Consider the following 19,155-nt stretch of genomic DNA (forward strand, 5'->3'; position numbering starts at 1 on the left):
TGGCCCGGCCCGAGCGCGCACCCGGCACACAGGCGCCGTGGCGCTCCGAGAGCTCAGACCGCGACCGTTGCGGGTCTGGGAGACCGAGTCCTGCCCGCCCGACATGCGCCTCGGCTAGCGGCTCCCGGTCCCGCGAGCACCAAGCGTCCTCCCCTAGGTTATTTCTGTCCTTTCTCTCTCTCTCTCTTCCTCTCTCCCTCTCTCTCTTTCTCTCTCTCTCTCTCTCTCTCTCTCTCACACACACACACACACACACACACACACACACGGCCTCGCACCAGTCTATACACTGGAGGAGAGAATATTTCCTTCGCGTCCCCTCCCTCTCCATTCAGACACGCCGAGGAGCCGCGCGGTGGGAGCCCCCGGATCGTCTGGAAATGCGAATCCTAAAGCGCTTTCTCGCCTGTATTCAGCTCCTCTGTGTTTGCCGCCTGGGTGAGTGTTAAGACCTCGGCGGGGTTTCCCCTGTGGGATCGTTTGGGACACGGGTGGGGGGATTTCAGAGCTTTCGGTACTTGCTGCCGCGTCGCCATGTAGCAAGGAGGCAAGAGGGACGGCGGACTGGGGAGCCCACCGTGTTGCGGCGGCACGACGGGGTGTCGGCAGTATGGGAGAACGCGCCCCCTCCCCACCTCGCACCTCCGCCACAGTTCACCTGCCCGCGGGGATGCTGCTCCCGCGGCCAGGAGAGGGGGGCTTGCCCGTCACGCTTCTTGTCCTCGCAGCTCTTCTCCTCTTTGCAAAGTGTGGAAAAGAGCCTTTTAGATATACATAAAAAGATAAATACACCCTTGGTGCGGGGCTACGTATTGTATCGCATTCTTGCTGTTTAGTTCATGCTACGGATATTTATGGGCTTGAATGAGGAATACACGTGTCTGATGCGAATTAAACACACACACACACACACACGCGCGCACACACACGCCCGAAAGGTAGTAACAGGAACAGGCACCAACCTGACTTTTCAGTGTTTTCAGTACTTTTAATTTAGTCACATTCAAGTCTGGGCAGTTACTTTAAAAAAAAGTTTCAATCAGAATTTCTGTCAACATTCTGCCACTGCTGCCAAAGTCAGAGGAGAGCTGCAGGTTGATATAGGTATTCAGGGATTCATCTTTTACCCACCACCTTCCAGGTTACACATTTAATACTGCAACTGTCTTCCGAAAGAGCCAGTTAGAATCTTTACCTGGGATGCAGATTCAACTGTTCAGGGCATTTTCTGGAAGGATTGTAAGACTGGATTTTTGTATTCTATTAAAGAAATGTCTTTTTATCCTTCATGAAGATGTTCTATTACGATGGCATATAATAGATTTGGAGCCATTAACCCAAAAGTTAGAAAATACCTCCGTTTGTGAGCACACATATTTTACTCTTTACAGTTAGAGGATCCTAATAGATTGTTCATAATAAAGTAGATATTAACCTATATTTTTATCCAGTAGATGGTGCTGCTCTTGGCACAGTAACCTTTACAAAAAGAAATCATTTCTGTGTTGTAACTAATGGGCATTGCATTGCTATATGGTGATAATTGCCAATAACCTGCCAGATATATGCACATAATTTAAATTCTAAAAGCTTTATGAAAGTGCTCAGAGATGGTGTGATGCACGCGGTTGACATTTACGACTTGCGAGGAATCTGGTCCTGGTTTTCTCTAAAACCATACAATTGATTCTGGAGAGGGGAAGACATTTTTTAAAAGTACTGTGGTCATCAAATACATACCTGTTGAATTTATGTTTCTGTTATAGATCTGTTTTAATAACAAAGCCAGGTCCTCTTGGTACTTAGATTATTATTTAAAGAAAATCTCACTGTAGTATAAACATAAACCAGAGAATACTGATTTGCATGCCACCTAAACCACATTCCCTGAGTATATTGTGAAGTTTTTAAATTAATATATAATTTGCATGGCATACAATTCATCTTTTTAAATTGTTCAGTTCAGTGGGTTTTAGTATATTCACAAAGTTGTGCAACCATCACCACTATCTAATTATAGGACATTTTAATCACCCCCAAAAGAAACTCCATGAACAGTCATTCCTCATTCTCTCTGACCCTAGCCCTGACAATCACTAATCTACTTTCTTATTCTATAGATGTGTCTATTCTGAGCATTTATACAAATAGAATTGTATGATACGTAGCCTCTGGTGTATGGCTTCATTCACGTAGCATAATGTTTTCAAGATTCATCCATGTTGTAGCATGTATCAGTACTTCATTCCTTTTGGGTGGAATGCTATTCCATTTCAATACACCATGTTTTGCAAAGGCTTTTCTCAATAAAGCATTGTTAGTAGCCTGTTGCTTGGGGTTTATAGATTTCAGTTTATTGGATATTTTTTTAATGTTTTGATGATGTAAAATTTAACTGGAAAGGATTAAATGAATTGTTTAAGAGTATTGCAAGTTTATGTGATGATATTGAATGTGAGCTTGTATTAGAACTCAGAATGTGGGTTTTTTGAGACTGGCAGGTGAATACTTTTGTATCCCTTCCCATTTGAACACAGTTGGCCTTTTACTTTGTTGCCTGCAGACTGACCTAGGGGCCTTGGCTACTACCTCAGATGGAATGAATACCTGATCTCAGATAGGACATTTTGAAAAACTGAGGCACATTATCTACCAATGAAAAATTCAGTCTCCACTTCAATTATTTTACTCTCAACATCTACTATTGTATTTGTGAATGTGTTTACTACTCATTCTCAGTGTCTTTGGAGCCAATGAGTTGAGCTGGCACATATAATAGATGCTCAGGAAAGGTCCGCCCACTGAGACTTACTGTGCAGGATGACAGCTCTGATACAATTTGAATGTTAGGCTGCCATCCTTACCATTATCCAGAAACAAGATGTAGAATTCACTAAGGTGTTCATTGTTAGCAATGTCATAATGACCTTATCACTTTTTGTGTCCAAAATGTCCTGATGATTTTGGGCTGGACATAGGGACCAATTGCTTCTTTCAAGTAACTCTCCAAACACAAAAATCCTCATTCGATTATTTGGAGTGAAACAAATTCTTCCTTTCCACATTACTGCTAGGGATCACTAGAAACTAAAGAGGAACATTATGGGTTTTTGGGGGGAGGGGGTTAAATCTATCTGTGAGTTCATCCGTTTGGATCATCATATCAAGATTAGCCTGAAGCCTCAAATGTTTTTGCCAGAATTAGCTAGATCACAGTTCTTAAACTTTAGGGTACGTCAGAGGCACCAGGAGGGCTTGTTAAAGCACAGATTGTGGGGGCCACCCTGAAGAGTTTTGATTCAGTAGTTCTGGGGTGGGGCTGAGAATCTCAGTGTCTAACAAATTCCCAGGATATGCAGATGCTGCTGGTCTAGGCCCACATTTTGACAACTGCTGAGCTAGTTTGACATTTAAATGTCAATAAAGTTTCTGGCTTATTAACAAGATTTTACCATGGACTTGATTTCTGATACCTGACTTAATATTAATTTTAAAAATCACACGAGGAACACAACATTTAGTGTTATTCAGCTGAAGGAGATTCTTAATCAGAGAGGCAGAAAATAAAGATGACTCCAAGAGAATTCCCTAAGTGAATTTGAACCTTCTCTAAAATAATTGAGAGGTTTTCTACTAGGTGGAGAACTAATGTAATGACTGTATAACTCTAGTTTTTATTTAATTGTGACCCACTGAACAGGTAATGGGAAAATCTGCAGTGGCTTCCTGTAGGGAGGCTTAAGTATGAGTCACAGACGAGAGGTAGGTGTTTTAAGAGCTTTTAAGGAGGAATAGTTTCTTTCAACTAATGAGAATTCAGGATCCTTTTTTTTTTCTTTTTCTGAATTTTATTTTATTTACTTTTTTATAAGCAGGTTCTTATTAGTTATCCATTTTATACATATTAGTGTGTATATGTCAATTTCAGGATCTCTGAATTGAGTTACAGTCATGCAAGGTACACTGAACTAATATGTTTAAATATTACTGTTAAATTTGTAATGAATCAAATTCTGAACTTTTAAGTCATGTATTATTGCTTTAAAGGACACATTAACTACAAATTATACCCAATTCCTCTGCAAGAATTAATTGCTTAATTTATCTTGAGTATGGAATCAGTAGAATCCAGTTATGTTGTGACTCTCAGCTTGGTCTGTTTACCTTCCGAAGACAAATTGTAACCAGGAATAGAAAATACTCATGCCTTTTTCCCCCAAATAATAACTAGTCTCCATTCAGAAAATTAATTACTTTTGATTTGCAGAATAGGAATTTTCTTTATTTCATCTCTCTCCCCTTTTTATGTAGACTATAGCTGCTTCCACTCAGGGAAGTTTGCCAGGATAAATCATTTCATTGATTAATTCATTTATGCTGTCATGTCTGCATGAGACATTTGGGAACTTGTTGAAAATTTCTTGTGGGAATTTGGCTTCGGGCAAAACTTCAGGTTTTTCTGGAAGCATGCGCTGCATTTCCTCATTCCTCTGACTCCAAGGAGATTTGAGTTTTGTCTAACCTGGTAGCGTTGCTTGACCACTCATTTGCCAACTGTTTAGACTGTAGTATGGAAATGGAACCCCCTCATTCAGGACCAGAGGACCTCAGAGGAAGGCCCTGATTAAGAAGATGAGCTTGTGTTTTGTTTCCATTTACCATCTACTCAGTGCTTGCCAGATGCAGACCCACTGCTGGGCGTTTTATGTACATTTTCTCATTTCATTCTCCCCAAAAGTGTTTCAGATAGGTGTTTCATTTTACACATGTTTCAGCTGAGGGAACTGAGGCACAGAGAAGTTAGATGACTTACCTAAAATCGCACAGCCTGTTTTCAGTCTATGTGTTCCTTCTGACTCTCAAGCCTGAGCCTTTTCCTCCTTTCATTCCTGGGAGATGAATTTGCTGTTTGGAATATGCTAGCTCGTTTCACATGAGATGTGATGCTACATTTCACGTTCCCATTTGCTTTCTTGCAGATATCCATTCATGATTTTTCCCATGTGCTCCCATATTACTTTTTCCCCCTTTTCTTTTTTAAAAAAATTAAGGCATAATTTATCTTTTCTAGTGTACCATCTGGAAAGTTTTGACAAATACACATAGTCAGGTAACAACCACCATGATCCAGATATAGAACATTCCCATCCGTACTGTTTTAACTACTCTTCCGTTACAGGTTTCCTAAGTGCCCAGCATCTGCTAGGCACTAATAATTAAGCAGTGCATCAACATACGGAGTCCTAATACTCCTGATGCCTACAATCCAGCTGATCTGAATCATTCCCCACATTGAAACCTCCTTTAAATCTCACTTTGAAGGTGTTTTCTTCTTTTAGAACTAGTTGAAAATAACAGTCTTTCCCAAATATCTCTTAATGTGTTAAATATCTTAACTTTTAAGTATTTTTAAATGTTTCCCACTTCATCAAGAAGGCCATTGGTAAAAGTCAGAACCAGTTTAAACATGACATATGTACGTTACGATTGTGCTTTAACTTTTAGTGTCTTGTTGGGAGTAATTCCTGGCAGCAACCACAGGTTACAGAAGGAAACCAGTTTTTATCTGTGTTTTTAATTCTTCAGAGGCATGTATAACATATGTATAGGAATTAAGGGAAAAATTATTTGATCATATGGCACAGTCTTAAAACACTTATGTTTTAGGACTGTGCTGTGCAGTGCCACGGCCACTAGGTATATGTGGCTATTTAATTTCCAGTTTATTTAATACGTTGATTCAGTTCCTCGTTCACACCAGTCATATTTCAAGTGCTCAGTCGGCACATGTGACTAGTGGCTGCTGCGTGGGGCAGTGCACACACAGAACATTTATATCACTGGAGAGAGTCTATTAAACAGTGCTGTTTTAGAATCAAAAGCCGATAAAGTATTGATTGATAGTACTGATGAGAACTCAACTCAACTAAAAAGACTCCTAGACTCATTAAAATTATTTGAAGTATCGATGTATGTTGGTTATTTTTGGCCTGTGTTGTGTCAGCCATACAAAAATCACAGACATGTTCTGGTGGCCTGAGGTAGAGCAGCAATAGATGAAGAAAGTTAAATGGCCACTTCGTGGCCTTTAGAGACTGGGGTTGAGTGGATGAGATTAGCTCTGGTCCAGGAGTGAGAGCTCCCACAACTCATTTTCTGTACCTGTTCTAGCATTCACTGTGTTGCTTTGCAATGTCTCTGTCTCTCTCCCCAATTAGACAAGCTCCTTGAGGGCAAAGACTGTATTTCATTCAATCTTGGACTTAGCATTCTTGGACTTAGCACCTATAGTAGGTGCTTAGTAAATCTTTAATACAGTACTGTGAAGATTCTTAGATAGCAGTAGGTTTTTGCTGTTGCGATCAGCCGGTTTATTCTGGCCTTTCCTTCTTTTGATTCTAATCTCAATTCGAGAGTTCGGTCACCATTGACCTCTAGCCATCCATCTTTAATGCCACTTCTGGCACCAGACCTTTGCTTTCTTTGATTCTCCCAGAAATGCACTTAAGCATCACCTAGATCCTATCTGTGCATGAAAAATATAGTCCCCATGATAGCTACTGCATATGTAGTGGCAGGAGCAGTTTTGAGTGAACATTTAATTCTAGATGAGTTGGCAGCCATGAAGCTTGGATACGTCCCGGGGGCAGGGCATTAAGCCAGTGTGTATGTGTGTATATAAGTGCACGTGCACATGCAAGCATGCTTCCCTGTTAGGGAGAAGAGGGCGGTGGGCGTGGGGGATGGTCAGTAATGATAAATGAAGTATCTCGATACCACGAAGACAGTATTTTTAGTCAATCAGAAGCCATCATGTTAGATTAAGTGCTCTGTAGTCAAGCTGGCCATAAGAGGTAGTGGCCCAAGTCAGTTCTGGAAAGCAGATAAATGACAGGAAGTGCAGTTACATTATGTGGATATTCATGCTTTTGGAATTTGTCTGAAGTTTTATCATTAATCTCAGAGATGAGGTACTGCATGTGGCTCAGCCCTGCACATAGCGGATGTTCAGCAAATATTTGAATTTAGTTAAATTCAGATGGAACAGGGCAGGGGATGAGTTAGAAATTTTCACAGGAGTTAAAAACAGAAACAAGATTTGCTCTTCGATTAGGATCTTTGCTTTATTTTCTTCTCACTCACCTTCCTTTCTTTTATTGGTTTCTATTTCCTTTTCACCTCACTTCCTTTAATCACGAGTTTAAGATTATAAAAAAATTCAATATTGCTCAGCATTGTGATGAAGATTATCATAGGAAGAAGACTGACACTATTTGATACCATTATTTTAAAATATTTTTGATGTGTTAATATAATTTGGGGAGCTTTGCAGTTAACATAATTTTAAAAGTATGTGTTAACGTATCTTTCTGCCTAAAAATTCTAATGTGTTAAAATGGGCAGATTATCTTTTATTTTTTTTGGTTCTGATACTCATGCAGATATTAGAGTAAATGTGATTATTCAGAGTCCTGGTTAATGTGAACTTTCTGGTTTTATTCAATAAGCATGCATTAATTTATGTACACATTGACAAAAGATAAATTTTTTACAAATTCCTTGGAAATATAGTCTTTATACATTTGGAAAGAATAATTTATTAATTAGCAAGAAAGAAGGATTTTCTGTTAAAATATTCATAACAATGTCCACAGGTACCTTTCTATTCTTAGAGCATCATTCTATCCTTCTTTTTCTCTGCCTTCCCCATCTACTCCATAATTTTTCTGTTCTTTCACTGTCACTGACTGACTGCTTATTTCTTGATGTCTAGAGCTCTAACATATTTACTTAAAGATGGGTCTTGATACTAGGCCTTTCCTCTGAACTGGTTAACTCAGTACCTTGAGTAGGAATAAAAGAAAATGTTGCTGTTTAAAATGACCTCTTTTTGCAGAGATCCTGGTCACCACCAGAGTCCTGCTTGTGTGCTTGGAATAACAGAATGCTGGCCAGATATAAGGAATTTTCTGGATTTTCTCAAAGTTTGCAGTCACCTGGTCATCAGATTAAAAATATTTCTGTAATGATGTTTTTGCCTTTGCATTTTGACACATTTTCTTGAATAGGGTAATAAGGGTGGCATCTCACCTGGCACACAGAATTGTGCAGAATCTTGGTCTGCCCACTGGTGTGTTTTGCACACGTGATAGCCCTGTCATGTTTGTTTCAGTGTGAAATTAGGTTGATAACCATTGATCTCGGTCAGTGGTTCTCAATCCTGGCTGCACTTTAAAATTATCTAGTGTTGTGGATTGAATGTTTGTATCCCCCCAGCATTCCTATGTTGAAGTCCTAACCCCCAATGTGATGGTACTTAGAGGTGGGACCTTGGGGAGGTAATTAGTTTTAGATGAAATCATGAAAAGTGGAATCCCCTTGATGGGATTAATGTCCTTATAAGAAGAGAAAGAGAGACCAGAACTTTATTTCTTTCTTTTCTGATGTGAAAACACAGAGGGAAGTCAGATGTCTGTAAGCCAGGAAGAGTGTTTTCTCCAGGAACCAAATCTGCTAGCCCCTGGATCTTGGACTTCTCAGTCTCTAAAACTGTGAGAATAAATGTTTAAGCCATCCAGTCTATGGTATTGTTTTTATAGCAGCCTGAGTTGACTATATACAAGGGGAAATTTTAAAACATACTGATGTCTGGGCCCTACCCTGGATCAAGTACATGTGTGGGTGTGGGCCCCAGACGTGAACATTTTCTTAAAACTCCCCAGGTGATTACAGAGTACAGCCACCATTTAAAACGACAGATCTAGGTCAACCTTGTGATACTACTAATCTTAGTTCATTTTTCTTAAGGTAGATATATTGGCAAGTTTCATGCCATTCTAAAACAAAGCTAGTACCACAGGACAAAGGCCCTGGAAAACTTCCCGTCCCTCTCTCCTCTTCTTAAGGCAGTTTCAGTTTCAGGGTAACCCTAGAAGGAGGAGTATGGACTATAATGGTTGACCTCATAGTCTTTGAAAGCCAGAGGAACTTCAGGAGGCCAGACAGTCTTGGAGTTGGTCCAAAGATTCAAGTCTATCAGCAGATGGGAGGATTACTGAACCGCTCTGAGATGGGAGACACAAGTGCATTTATCAGGACATGGGCACATAATATCTTTTGTTTTGTCAATGATACATATTCTTACTGTTCCCTTGTCTTGTTTATTTTCTTTCTCCATGCATAATTTGTTCTAGTCATAGTTATTATTTTCTGTTATGTAGTAGATACAAGATTTAGCTGTATTTTTTCATTTCAGCAATTTATTTTGTGTGTGTGTTTAAAATTACATTTTCATTATTGACCAGGTGTTGGCCATTTGTTTTTACTGTATTTGAAAAGCACTAATAGCTCTGCTTAAAAGTTAACAAAGAACTTTTTTAGATGGCCCAAACAACTATTTTAATATTCTTAATCATTAAATAGTGAGAACACAAGCACACAATTCACTGACTCTTTATTGAGCACCTTGTTTGTGATAAATATTCTCCTAGAGAGAATATTCCTCTAGTGGTCTGCTAAGCCTTTGCAAGAGAGAAAGATCCAACATAAGCAGCTCTCATACATGGCAGAGTTTGCGGAATATGAAAGCGTGAGTTGTGAGTAGGCTAAATTCACCTCTGGGAACATTTCTAAGAGGAGATGGGTTGGATGGAGCCCCTGGATGGAGGGGGGTAGGTCTTCAAGGGCCACTGTTGAGGGGAAGGGTATTAGTGGCAAAAAAGATGGCATACACAGAAGCAAGGAATAAGATCGAGAATGTGGTGTTTAGAGGGAGGAAAAAAATTAGGAGGGGTTTGTATTAGCGGAAAAGTTTCAAATAGTAGGTAGAATTTCCAATGGCTAATTGAAGGGTTTGGAGTTTGGAATTTATCCAGTATATTGTGGAGAGCTAGTGGAGGGTTTCAAGCAGTGGAATGACTCGAGTAGATCTCTTTACTTTAGGAAGGTAACTCCAGTATATCAGAGTGTAGGATGGATTGGAGCAGAGTGAGACTGGGAATCAGGAAGCTCAGTTAAAAGGCTATTACACTGTGTCAAAGTGGAAATTTGATAGATCATTTGGAGGTATAATAATACCATCCTCTTTAAATAGTACTTTAATGTTTAAAAGTATTTTCAAATACATTGCCTCATATGATATAAGTGTAATTAGTATAATTGCTAGGACTTGGTGTCATTCTCTGGAGAGTGAGTCATTGGTGGTCCTCAAGGGAACGTCCTCCCTGGGAAGATGAAGATGTAGCAAGGACTGTATAGAGTCAGAGAAATATCCAGGAAGGAAAAGTGGAGGCAGCAAATACATACAGAATTTGATAATTAGAAGGGAAGAAAAGAAGGAAGGTAGCATGAAGACTGCTTATGTATTGAATGGTAGGACTCCAAATTTGTTACCTCAAGACATAGGAATTGACGGTAAACATTTCCTCTGAACCGATTAACTCAGTGCCTTGAGAAGTAACAAGAAGAAATGGTGCTGCTTAAAATGATCTATCTTTTTTGATTTTAGTAGAGATCGTAGTCACAACTCTTAAAAAAAGCTTTTCTGTTTTCTTAAGAATAGGAAGGATTTGAGTATACTCACAGTGTCGGGTTAATTTTATCAAGTCTTATCAAAACTCTTTACTTCATTCACCTTGAAAATCCTTGTATTTGTCTTTTTAAAAATGAGCACAGGTATATTGGACATTTCAGTCAGCTGTCTGCCAATAAGTAAGCTTTCTTAATATCTATGATTTCAGATTGCTTGAAGGCCATCATATTCCTACCACATAAGCTAATATCTTTGTATATTGCTTGCAGCTTGTGTTTTACATAAAAACAGTGCAATGGAAGATGATCCATAGAATAGGCTTCCCAGAATTTGTTTTAAAATTGACTTTAGCAAGTTTTATCTTTTAATTCATGAAAAATACAATAGGATTTTATCTACTGTTTGTCTCTTAAGATATATTAAGGATGCACAAAGTTGTAAATTAATGAATCATTAAGTTTCCGAAAGGGATAAAGTGGCAGCTGTCAAGGATAGAAATGTAAGCATATTTTCTTGTGTAATGAAGAAACAAAGCTATATTATGCTATATGAGTTGGATGCAAGACTTTTGTATTTAAGAAGTATGACTGAATGAATCCTTCATGAGTAATACTTGGTTATGGTCAAGTTTCCTTGGATGGTTTTCAGAGTGGGGAAATAACATGTAATATGCATATATAGAAAATATATTTATATAAGTACTTTATATATAAATATATGTGATATGCACATATTATATATTGTGTAGATATGCATATATGTACACAATAAATAAATAAGTATATATATATATCCATATATTCCTGCTTCTCAAAAATGATATTGCCTTATTTTGAGCATTAAAAGATTACATCCTATGGGAAAATCATTAAGTTTAATGATGGGAATTGTCCTGGATATTTTCAGCCTGACTTTTCCTGCCTCCAGCATAAAGAAAGGAGAGGAAGAAGGTCTGCCTTTTCCTGTGACCTGAATACAGTGCTGTTCTTCACCAAAGGGCTTGAGTCCGGTTGAGATCAATGGAACTCGTTTTACCAGGTCCTCATTGAACAGCCACTGTGTGCTTATCACTGTGCTTGACTTTAATAGTTTTTCTCTTTGAGGAGTTCATCTGGTTACAGATGTAAAATGAACCCTGGTGGGAGCATACCAGAATAGAGAATAATGAAATACATGTTAGATTGTATAAATCAGATTTTAAGTCTGTGGAAAGTCATAGAAAAAGAGACAAAATAAAGATGTGAATTCATTTAAAAAAAAGTCTCTGTGAGCATATGAGCAGCAGTTCTTCTTTTTGAACGTGGAGTGTTTACTGTTTCATTCAGTAATTTAAGCATCGTTTGTGTCCTCTTCCATATTCTACCCTACCACATTCAAAATGATAGTGTAAGTAGCAAAATATATGGACAAAATGTGCAGGTTAAAACACTCTTCTTGTATGTTCTGTTTAACACGTACTTACTGCTGAGAAAATGTCACATAATTTCCATAGTTAAGTCTGTCCCAATTTGAGGCTAAATTTTTGGTGGTGGCAGCTGCTATTTTGTGACAAAGGTAAACTCTTGGTGCTAAAATTTCAAAGAATGAGTTGATATGCATATGATTCTTGCTAAAAGTCTATCAGAATGGGGCAAGAATTTTGGACATAGATAACAATGCTGTCTGCAAAACGGGTTCCTGGAAAGAAGCACAAAGAATGAAATCATTTTTAATTAGCCAGTATGGCTAGTACATATTGCCCTTAAATCCTTTACAATACAGCACAATCTGGGCATCATCCATCTCACAAGAGAATATCCCATAATGCTTCTCTCTTGCCTGTGATTGCAACTTATTTTCTTCCTAACTTTTCATTATATTTTAGCTATTTAGTATTCTTGGCAGAAGTCAAGAACACACAAGATGCTTCTTTGTTCCTCAATAATGTATTCAGAATTTTACACCAACCCCTCCACCCCCTCCCAAAACAATTAAACATCCGTATGGAAGTATTCCTGTTCTCTATTGGTGGGAGATTTTCAAGGTGGCTGGTTTCTCCTCTCCCCCCTCTCCTCGCCCCCCCACATCTCCGCATTTTAAAATTAGAATTTTACAGTGTCTATTTGAAAAAATAAAACAACTGTTAGTTTTTACAAACATGATGAGAGATTAAGTTATATTAGACACAATGGCATTCAGGCAAGTGAAGATAAGAAAACACTTAGCCAAATAATCTCTCTGCTAATGATAACGGCATATAAACCCTTTCACTGTGAGATGGGTTGGGTCTTCTCTGAATACTGGCAGAGAACGTGTACTTCCACGTAGTGAGTTTTCCCTTTTAAATACATGGGGAGTGCTGACTTTTTTCGATGTGAGGCTTTGACACTGTAGTACACAGTCTGCTGGAGATTTGTTTGGGTGATTGCATTACTGGAGAAAACTCACTGAAAGTAGGTCATCAAGAAAAGATTGATATAGACTTTTCTGTGTGGAAGTAATTATGCTTGTTTATTGCATTGTGCTACATTCTGCTACATATGCCAGACTATGCAAGTGCCAATGAGAAAATATGTTCACATAATCTCACTTAGGATTTGTAGCCTGGAGTTTAAGTTGCCACTGATTAAACTTCTCAGGATTCTTATACGGTATCCAATAATAAAGAGTGAAATGTTCTTTGCATATTGCATATTTTCTTGCTCCATCACTTATAAATCCCAAACACATATTAGTTGGTCAAAACACATCTGGAACGTTCCACTATATTAAATCTCTCTCTCAGGCACGCACACACACACACACACACGCACACACACACACACACACACACACACACACATGAGCCATGAAAATAGCAACAAATGCATCTCCTATTAATTTAGGAAATCCTCACCGATGTGCTCTCTTACCAAAATGTATACAGTTCAATAAGCACACTATAGTCATTACTTACTTAACATAAATCATTGCTTTGTTGAAGGCCAATGTTAAAAAGGCCTTTTGCAAGTTTGTAGAATGGATACTGGCATGCTTGTAGGGACTTGCATCTTAGGAGGAAGATTTTCCTTTTAACAGACTGTGTTTCTGTAATTCTCAGAAAGAAATTCTCCTGAATCTGACTTCAGTGATGAAACACAATACAGGAATGAGGGTCTCCATCACTGGAAACCATTGAGGAAATAATAGATCAAATTTTGAGTCGCTCCTACTCATTTTTGGGAAGGACCCATAGGTTCATGTAACTCCTGACGTCATATGATGCCCTTACCAGGGCATGCAAGGTGCTTCAAAACCTGAATTCAGCCTACCTGTCCAGCTTGTCCTGAACTTCCTCACCTGTTCTCCTTCATTTTGGCTCATGTTTTTCCTTTTTCTTTGGTGACTTGTACCCCCTTGCATTCCTAGTTATCTTTCATCTCCTCTGTGAAACCTTCTCTGACACATTACTGTTCTCAGCCAGACAGGGGGACACATCACTCATACTGTATTTCAGTTGTTTCCATAGCTCCCTGCCTTGAAGGAGTCTGGTCTCAAGACTCTAAAGACCCCTGGCCCGTATAGTAGGTGCTCAGTAAATACTTGTGGCATAAGTCATTGAGTGAAATTCCTTCCAAAGCAGTCACTTTAAAAACAGAAAATACAACAGAATCTATCTAGTCAAATGGAAATATTGCCACCACCTCAACTCATTCAGTGCGCTCCTCGGCAGGGCAAGAAACTTGGGATCACATTCCCAGCATTCAGAATTAGAATTCAATTCACCCTCAAATTCACTCAATCCCTCTTATTTAAAAAAAAAAAAACCAAAACTAAAAGTAGGTCAATCAAATCACATTCTCGTTTTAACAGGTCCAAGAGTCTATATAGATTTTGAACTGAACTGGCAAACGATCATGGACAACTTCCTAAGGGCTTTTTACTCTTGGCATTCAGACTTTTAAGAAAGAAAATTAAGTGATTGGAATAGAGTACAATAGTGAATGCAGAAGAAGGGAAGAAAGATGACTGTGGCCAGAAACAGGACAGAAAGAGAACTATAAGTTTCTTTATTCTAAGTAGCGGTGGGAGAATCTACTTGTTGGCCTGCACAGCGGATGCACCATTTCTATGGCTAAGTTTTCCCTGTATTTCCTGTCAAGCTAGGGTTTTCATGAAACAAAAAGATACCGGATCCCTCTTGCTAACACCTCCTCATCCCTCCAACACCCCAGGCAGTTCCAGCCAAAAGCATTTCTCTCAGTTCTTTTTATCTTTTTTTTTTTTAAACCAAGAACAAGATCTGAGATATGTGAGATCCTGTCTGATTCAAGCATGGAGAAAGCACTGTATATTTTACAGCCACTGGTTACCTGTTGCTGTCAATAGCTGTACTGTCAACATTTTATCATGGCTCCAGTGCTTTAAAATTTTTGAGCAGCCTAAGTTTTAGATTTGTAGAGTTAAAGCTATTTTTCTTGGAAAAGAAAAGCCAGTATTCTTGATACCTGAAAGTCTTTAAAAATGTGAGAATAGCAGGATTATGCCTGGCCCTGCTCAAGGGGCTATGAGGGACATTCTAAAACTACATTTTGTGACAAGAATCAGAGTATCTTTTCTTTGGGCTGCTGACCTTGTTTACGACATAGCTGGAGAGTCTGCAAGAAGACATGGAAACACAAAGAGATTATGAAAAAAAACAGATTGCTAAAAACAAAAGTCTGTCGAGACGGGGCAAATGTTTAGTGAAATACTGTAGACGTTAGTGTTCTGCTCAATAAAAATAGTTTAAATATGTATGAGGCTAACAGGCACATAGAAATTATTTGCAGGGTTCTTTAACTTCCCAATTGCAAACAGCAATGATAAGAAAATCTAATTCAGGAAAACTTATCCTGGTTAGAGTAGGACAAAGGACCCACTAAGATACATAATCACTTATACTGAAAAATAGTCGTTAGTTTCAACTTAGGGTGAATTGTACTAATATTGAATAATAGATGATTTAAGAGATTATTTCAAAATGTATGTTTTACTGTGTCCAGGATAAAATGTAATCATTAAAATTTAAGAAATACAAAATTAAGAGAAAACAATGTCTGAGGAAAATAATTACAATATTCAGATGTTTAATTAAAAGACACTGAAAAAAACAGAGGATTTGTTTAAATAAATAGTGATGCTTGATAGAATATTAACTAGGTTATTAGAAGTTTAAAAAGCTATTATTATATAATAGCTGGAAGCAGCAGTATTTGATCTGATGAAGAACTGACAAATAGCTGTAAGCAATGATTAAGGCTCCTGTGAGACTTACTTTGGAAAAATCAGATTTTAAAACACAATTATATAAGGAGTGAATTAATTTGTTGAATTTTTAAAATTCTGAGCACAGAGAAGAATTGTGTGGATTTAACATTAATTTTTAAGGGATGCACTATTTCCATCCTGTTGTTTAAAGAGGCTTTAATTGTTTTAGTTATTTAAAATGAGACCTGAGTTAAACGCTCGGTATGAGAATCCTCGCACAAAATTCAGCCATTATGGTTATGGTTCTTTGGAGGCAATATTAGTCATAATGAGTAGTCTGCGTTTTTGGAAAAGCTCACTGTGACTTCAGAAGCTTTTGATAAGAAGTTATCTTCTGTGCAAAAGCAGAAGGGGCAATATGATATTAGAAAATGTAGGTAAGAGTTCTCTGAGTGATTTGGAAGAACTTCCATCCTGAAGCAAGGCTCTGTGCCAATGCTTACAGCTAAAGGTCACAGCAGAATTTTGTTTTTGGCATTCTATCCATTCATAATTAAATCATCAGCGTTTTCTTTCAAATTGTTAGCTTAACATATGATAGTACAAATTAATCAGTAAATGCGGTTCAAATGATGGGTGTTTCTTAACATGCTGTTAGCTCTGCCATTAAAAAACGTCTCTTGGGGGGCTTCCCTGGTGGCGCAGTGGTTGAGAGTCCGCCTGCCGATGCAGGGGACATGGGTTCATGCCCCGGTCCGGGAAGATCCCACATGCTGCGGAGCGGCTGGGCCCGTGAGCCGTGGCCGCTGAGCCTGCGCATCCGGAGCCTATGGTCTGCAATGGGAGAGGCCACGACGGTGAGAGGCCCGCGTACCATAAAAAAAACCCAAAAAAACAAAAAAGCAAAAACGTGTCTTGGCTTCTGCTCCACTTCTTCCTTCCAGGTAAACCTTTGTAAAGTGTTTCCATCTCCATTTGCTCTCCTCCCGTTTACTCCTGAGCCCACTCTAAACAGGATTCCGTTTCCACCACTCAAAACAAAACTTTCTTCATCAATTATACTAGCGCCCTCAACATTGCTACCTCTAATAGTCAGTGGTCTTGGCCCTCATTTTGTTGGCCTCCAAGCAGCTTTTGACAGTTACCACTTTGTCTTTCTGGCGAAGATTTGTTCACTTGACTTCGGTAACACCACGCTTGGATATCTCATTGACCACCTACTTCACTGGTGATCTCAGTCACGTTTGATGGTTCATCTGCATCTCCAACCTCTAAAAACTGGAGTCTTCAAGACTCATTCCTTGGGATGCTTCTTTTTTTCTGGCTACACTACTTGCCTATCTCATCCCTATATTCTCTACCCGGGTGACTCCCAAATTTATAGGTCTAAACCAGAACTCTTACCTGAACTCCAGAGTCGTATATCCAACTGCCCACATATATTTAATACATCTCTCCAACTCGATGTGTCCTGCTCTTGCCACCACTTCAGTTCCTAACTTGCACTTTCTTCATCTCAGTAAATGACAACTTCACTCCTCCAGTTGCTCAGGCCAAAAATCTTGAAGTCATCTTTGATTCTTCCTTCTCTCTCACAACCTGCATTCGACTTCTCAGCAAACTTCTCCTGGATTATCTTTTCTTATCATCTCCAACCACTGCCACCATCCATTCAAGCCTTCATCATCTCTTACTTGGATTATTGCACCAGCTTCCCAACTCATTTGTGCAAATACAAGTCAGATCATGTCATTCCCCCAATTTCCTGTTTCACACGGAATGAAAAGCAAAATCATTACAGTTATCCTCAAGCCTTGAATGATCTGGCCTCATATTACTTCTCTAATTGCCTCCTCTGGCCCTCACTTCCCCTATTCCTCCTGTTCCAGCCTCACTGACCTCGGTGCGCTGCTGTTCCTCGCACATTCTCCTCCACGCTGTGTTCTTGCCATTCCCTCTGTTTGAAATGCCCTTCTTTTATAACTCTTTATGACCCACCTCCTTACCTCCTTTGGTTTTGCTTAGTGTTTCCTTTTTATTGAGGACTTTCCTGGACACACCATTGTAAAACTGTAACCACCTCCCACGGCCAAATGCCCTTCATCTCCCAATTTTCTCATTATGCTTATCACTTACATGTACTTTTAAATTATGTGATTTCTGACTCTCCCCATTAGAAATAAGGCCTATGTGGGTTTGTGTGCATGTTCACTCTCTAGCCTAGTCCCCAGCACACTGATTGACACATAATTGGTGCTCAGTAAATATTTCTTGAATGAATGAATAAATAAAACAACCCCCTTTTTGCATTTTTAGTTTGATTTTCTTTGAATTCTAGTTTATGTCTTTCCTTAGTTTGCATTGCCATGGTATCTTAAGCTGTGCTTTTAATTTTGACATTTCATGTAACGCTTCATTAAATGATCCTTGAAACATTGTATAGTCAATTTTTGGCATCTGAAATCAGCATATTTTTTCAACATCTTTCCTTCATCTTGTTTTATGATTTCATAAATATGCATCCTAGTTGTTTTACATACTCTCTGGTTTTTTGCTTTATGCACTGTCTAGTCTTTGCATTTATTTATGTTTTGGCCATATTTCTGATTTTTCTTATCATTAACTAATAGAATACTTTAAAGCTTTCTTTTCTCTCTAATTGTTGAGAAGGAAGCCGTGTCTTTGAGTCCTTCACTACAGCAGACATGAAATGCATTACCGTCCATCAACCAGCTTCCTCCAGCTTCTTCAGTTACTTGGTATTGCAAATACAGATTGGTTATTTTTTTTTTCTTCCAGTTGTATTGAGAGATAATTGAGATGCAGCACTGCATAAGTTTAAGGTGTACAGCACAGTGATTTGACTTACATACATCATGAAATGAAGACCACAGTAAGTTTAGTGAACATCCGTCATCTCATATAAGATGTAGAATTAAAGAAATAGATACACATATTTTTCCCTTGTGATGAGAACTCTCAGGATTTACCCTCTTAACAACTTTCATAAATAAAGTACAGCAGAGTAAATTCAATTTATCATGTTGTACATTACATCCCTAGTGCTTACTTGCCTTATAACTGGAAGCTTGTACCTTTTGACTGCCTTCCTCCAATTCCCCGTCCCCCAACTACCCCCTTCTGGTAACCACAAATCTGACCTCTTTTTCTGTGAGTTCATTTGTTTGGTTGTTTATGAAATATAATTGACAGTATGTTAATTTCTGGTATACAACCCCGTAATTCGATACTTCTATACATTTCAAAATGATCATCATGATAAATCTAGTTACTATCTGTCACTATACAAAGATACTACATAATTATTGAAAATATTCCCCATGCTGTACATTTCATGCCTCTGACTCATTTATTTTGTAGTTGGAAGTTTGTACCACTTAAACTTCCTCACCTAT

General features: G+C 38.6%; 1 protein-coding gene across 2 annotated transcripts in view; it reads left to right on the top strand.

Annotated features, from left to right (window-relative positions):
- Nucleotides 1–257: 257 nt before the first annotated feature.
- Nucleotides 258–19,155, top strand: part of PTPRZ1 (protein tyrosine phosphatase receptor type Z1) — a 163,674-nt gene continuing 144,776 nt past the window's right edge. The window contains exon 1 of one of the 2 annotated variants that reach the window (XM_029233612.1): nucleotides 258–438. In XM_029233612.1, the coding sequence (XP_029089445.1) occupies nucleotides 381–438 (58 nt within the window). In that variant the 5' untranslated portion in view covers nucleotides 258–380. The remainder of the gene's footprint in view (nucleotides 439–19,155) is intronic. The other variant, XM_029233613.1, reaches the window with a different exon arrangement.

This window comes from Monodon monoceros, unplaced genomic scaffold, assembly GCF_005190385.1.
Source record: "Monodon monoceros isolate NGI ecotype Baffin Bay Population unplaced genomic scaffold, NGI_Narwhal_1 Super_Scaffold_2, whole genome shotgun sequence".
NCBI classification, from domain to species: domain Eukaryota; kingdom Metazoa; phylum Chordata; class Mammalia; order Artiodactyla; family Monodontidae; genus Monodon; species Monodon monoceros.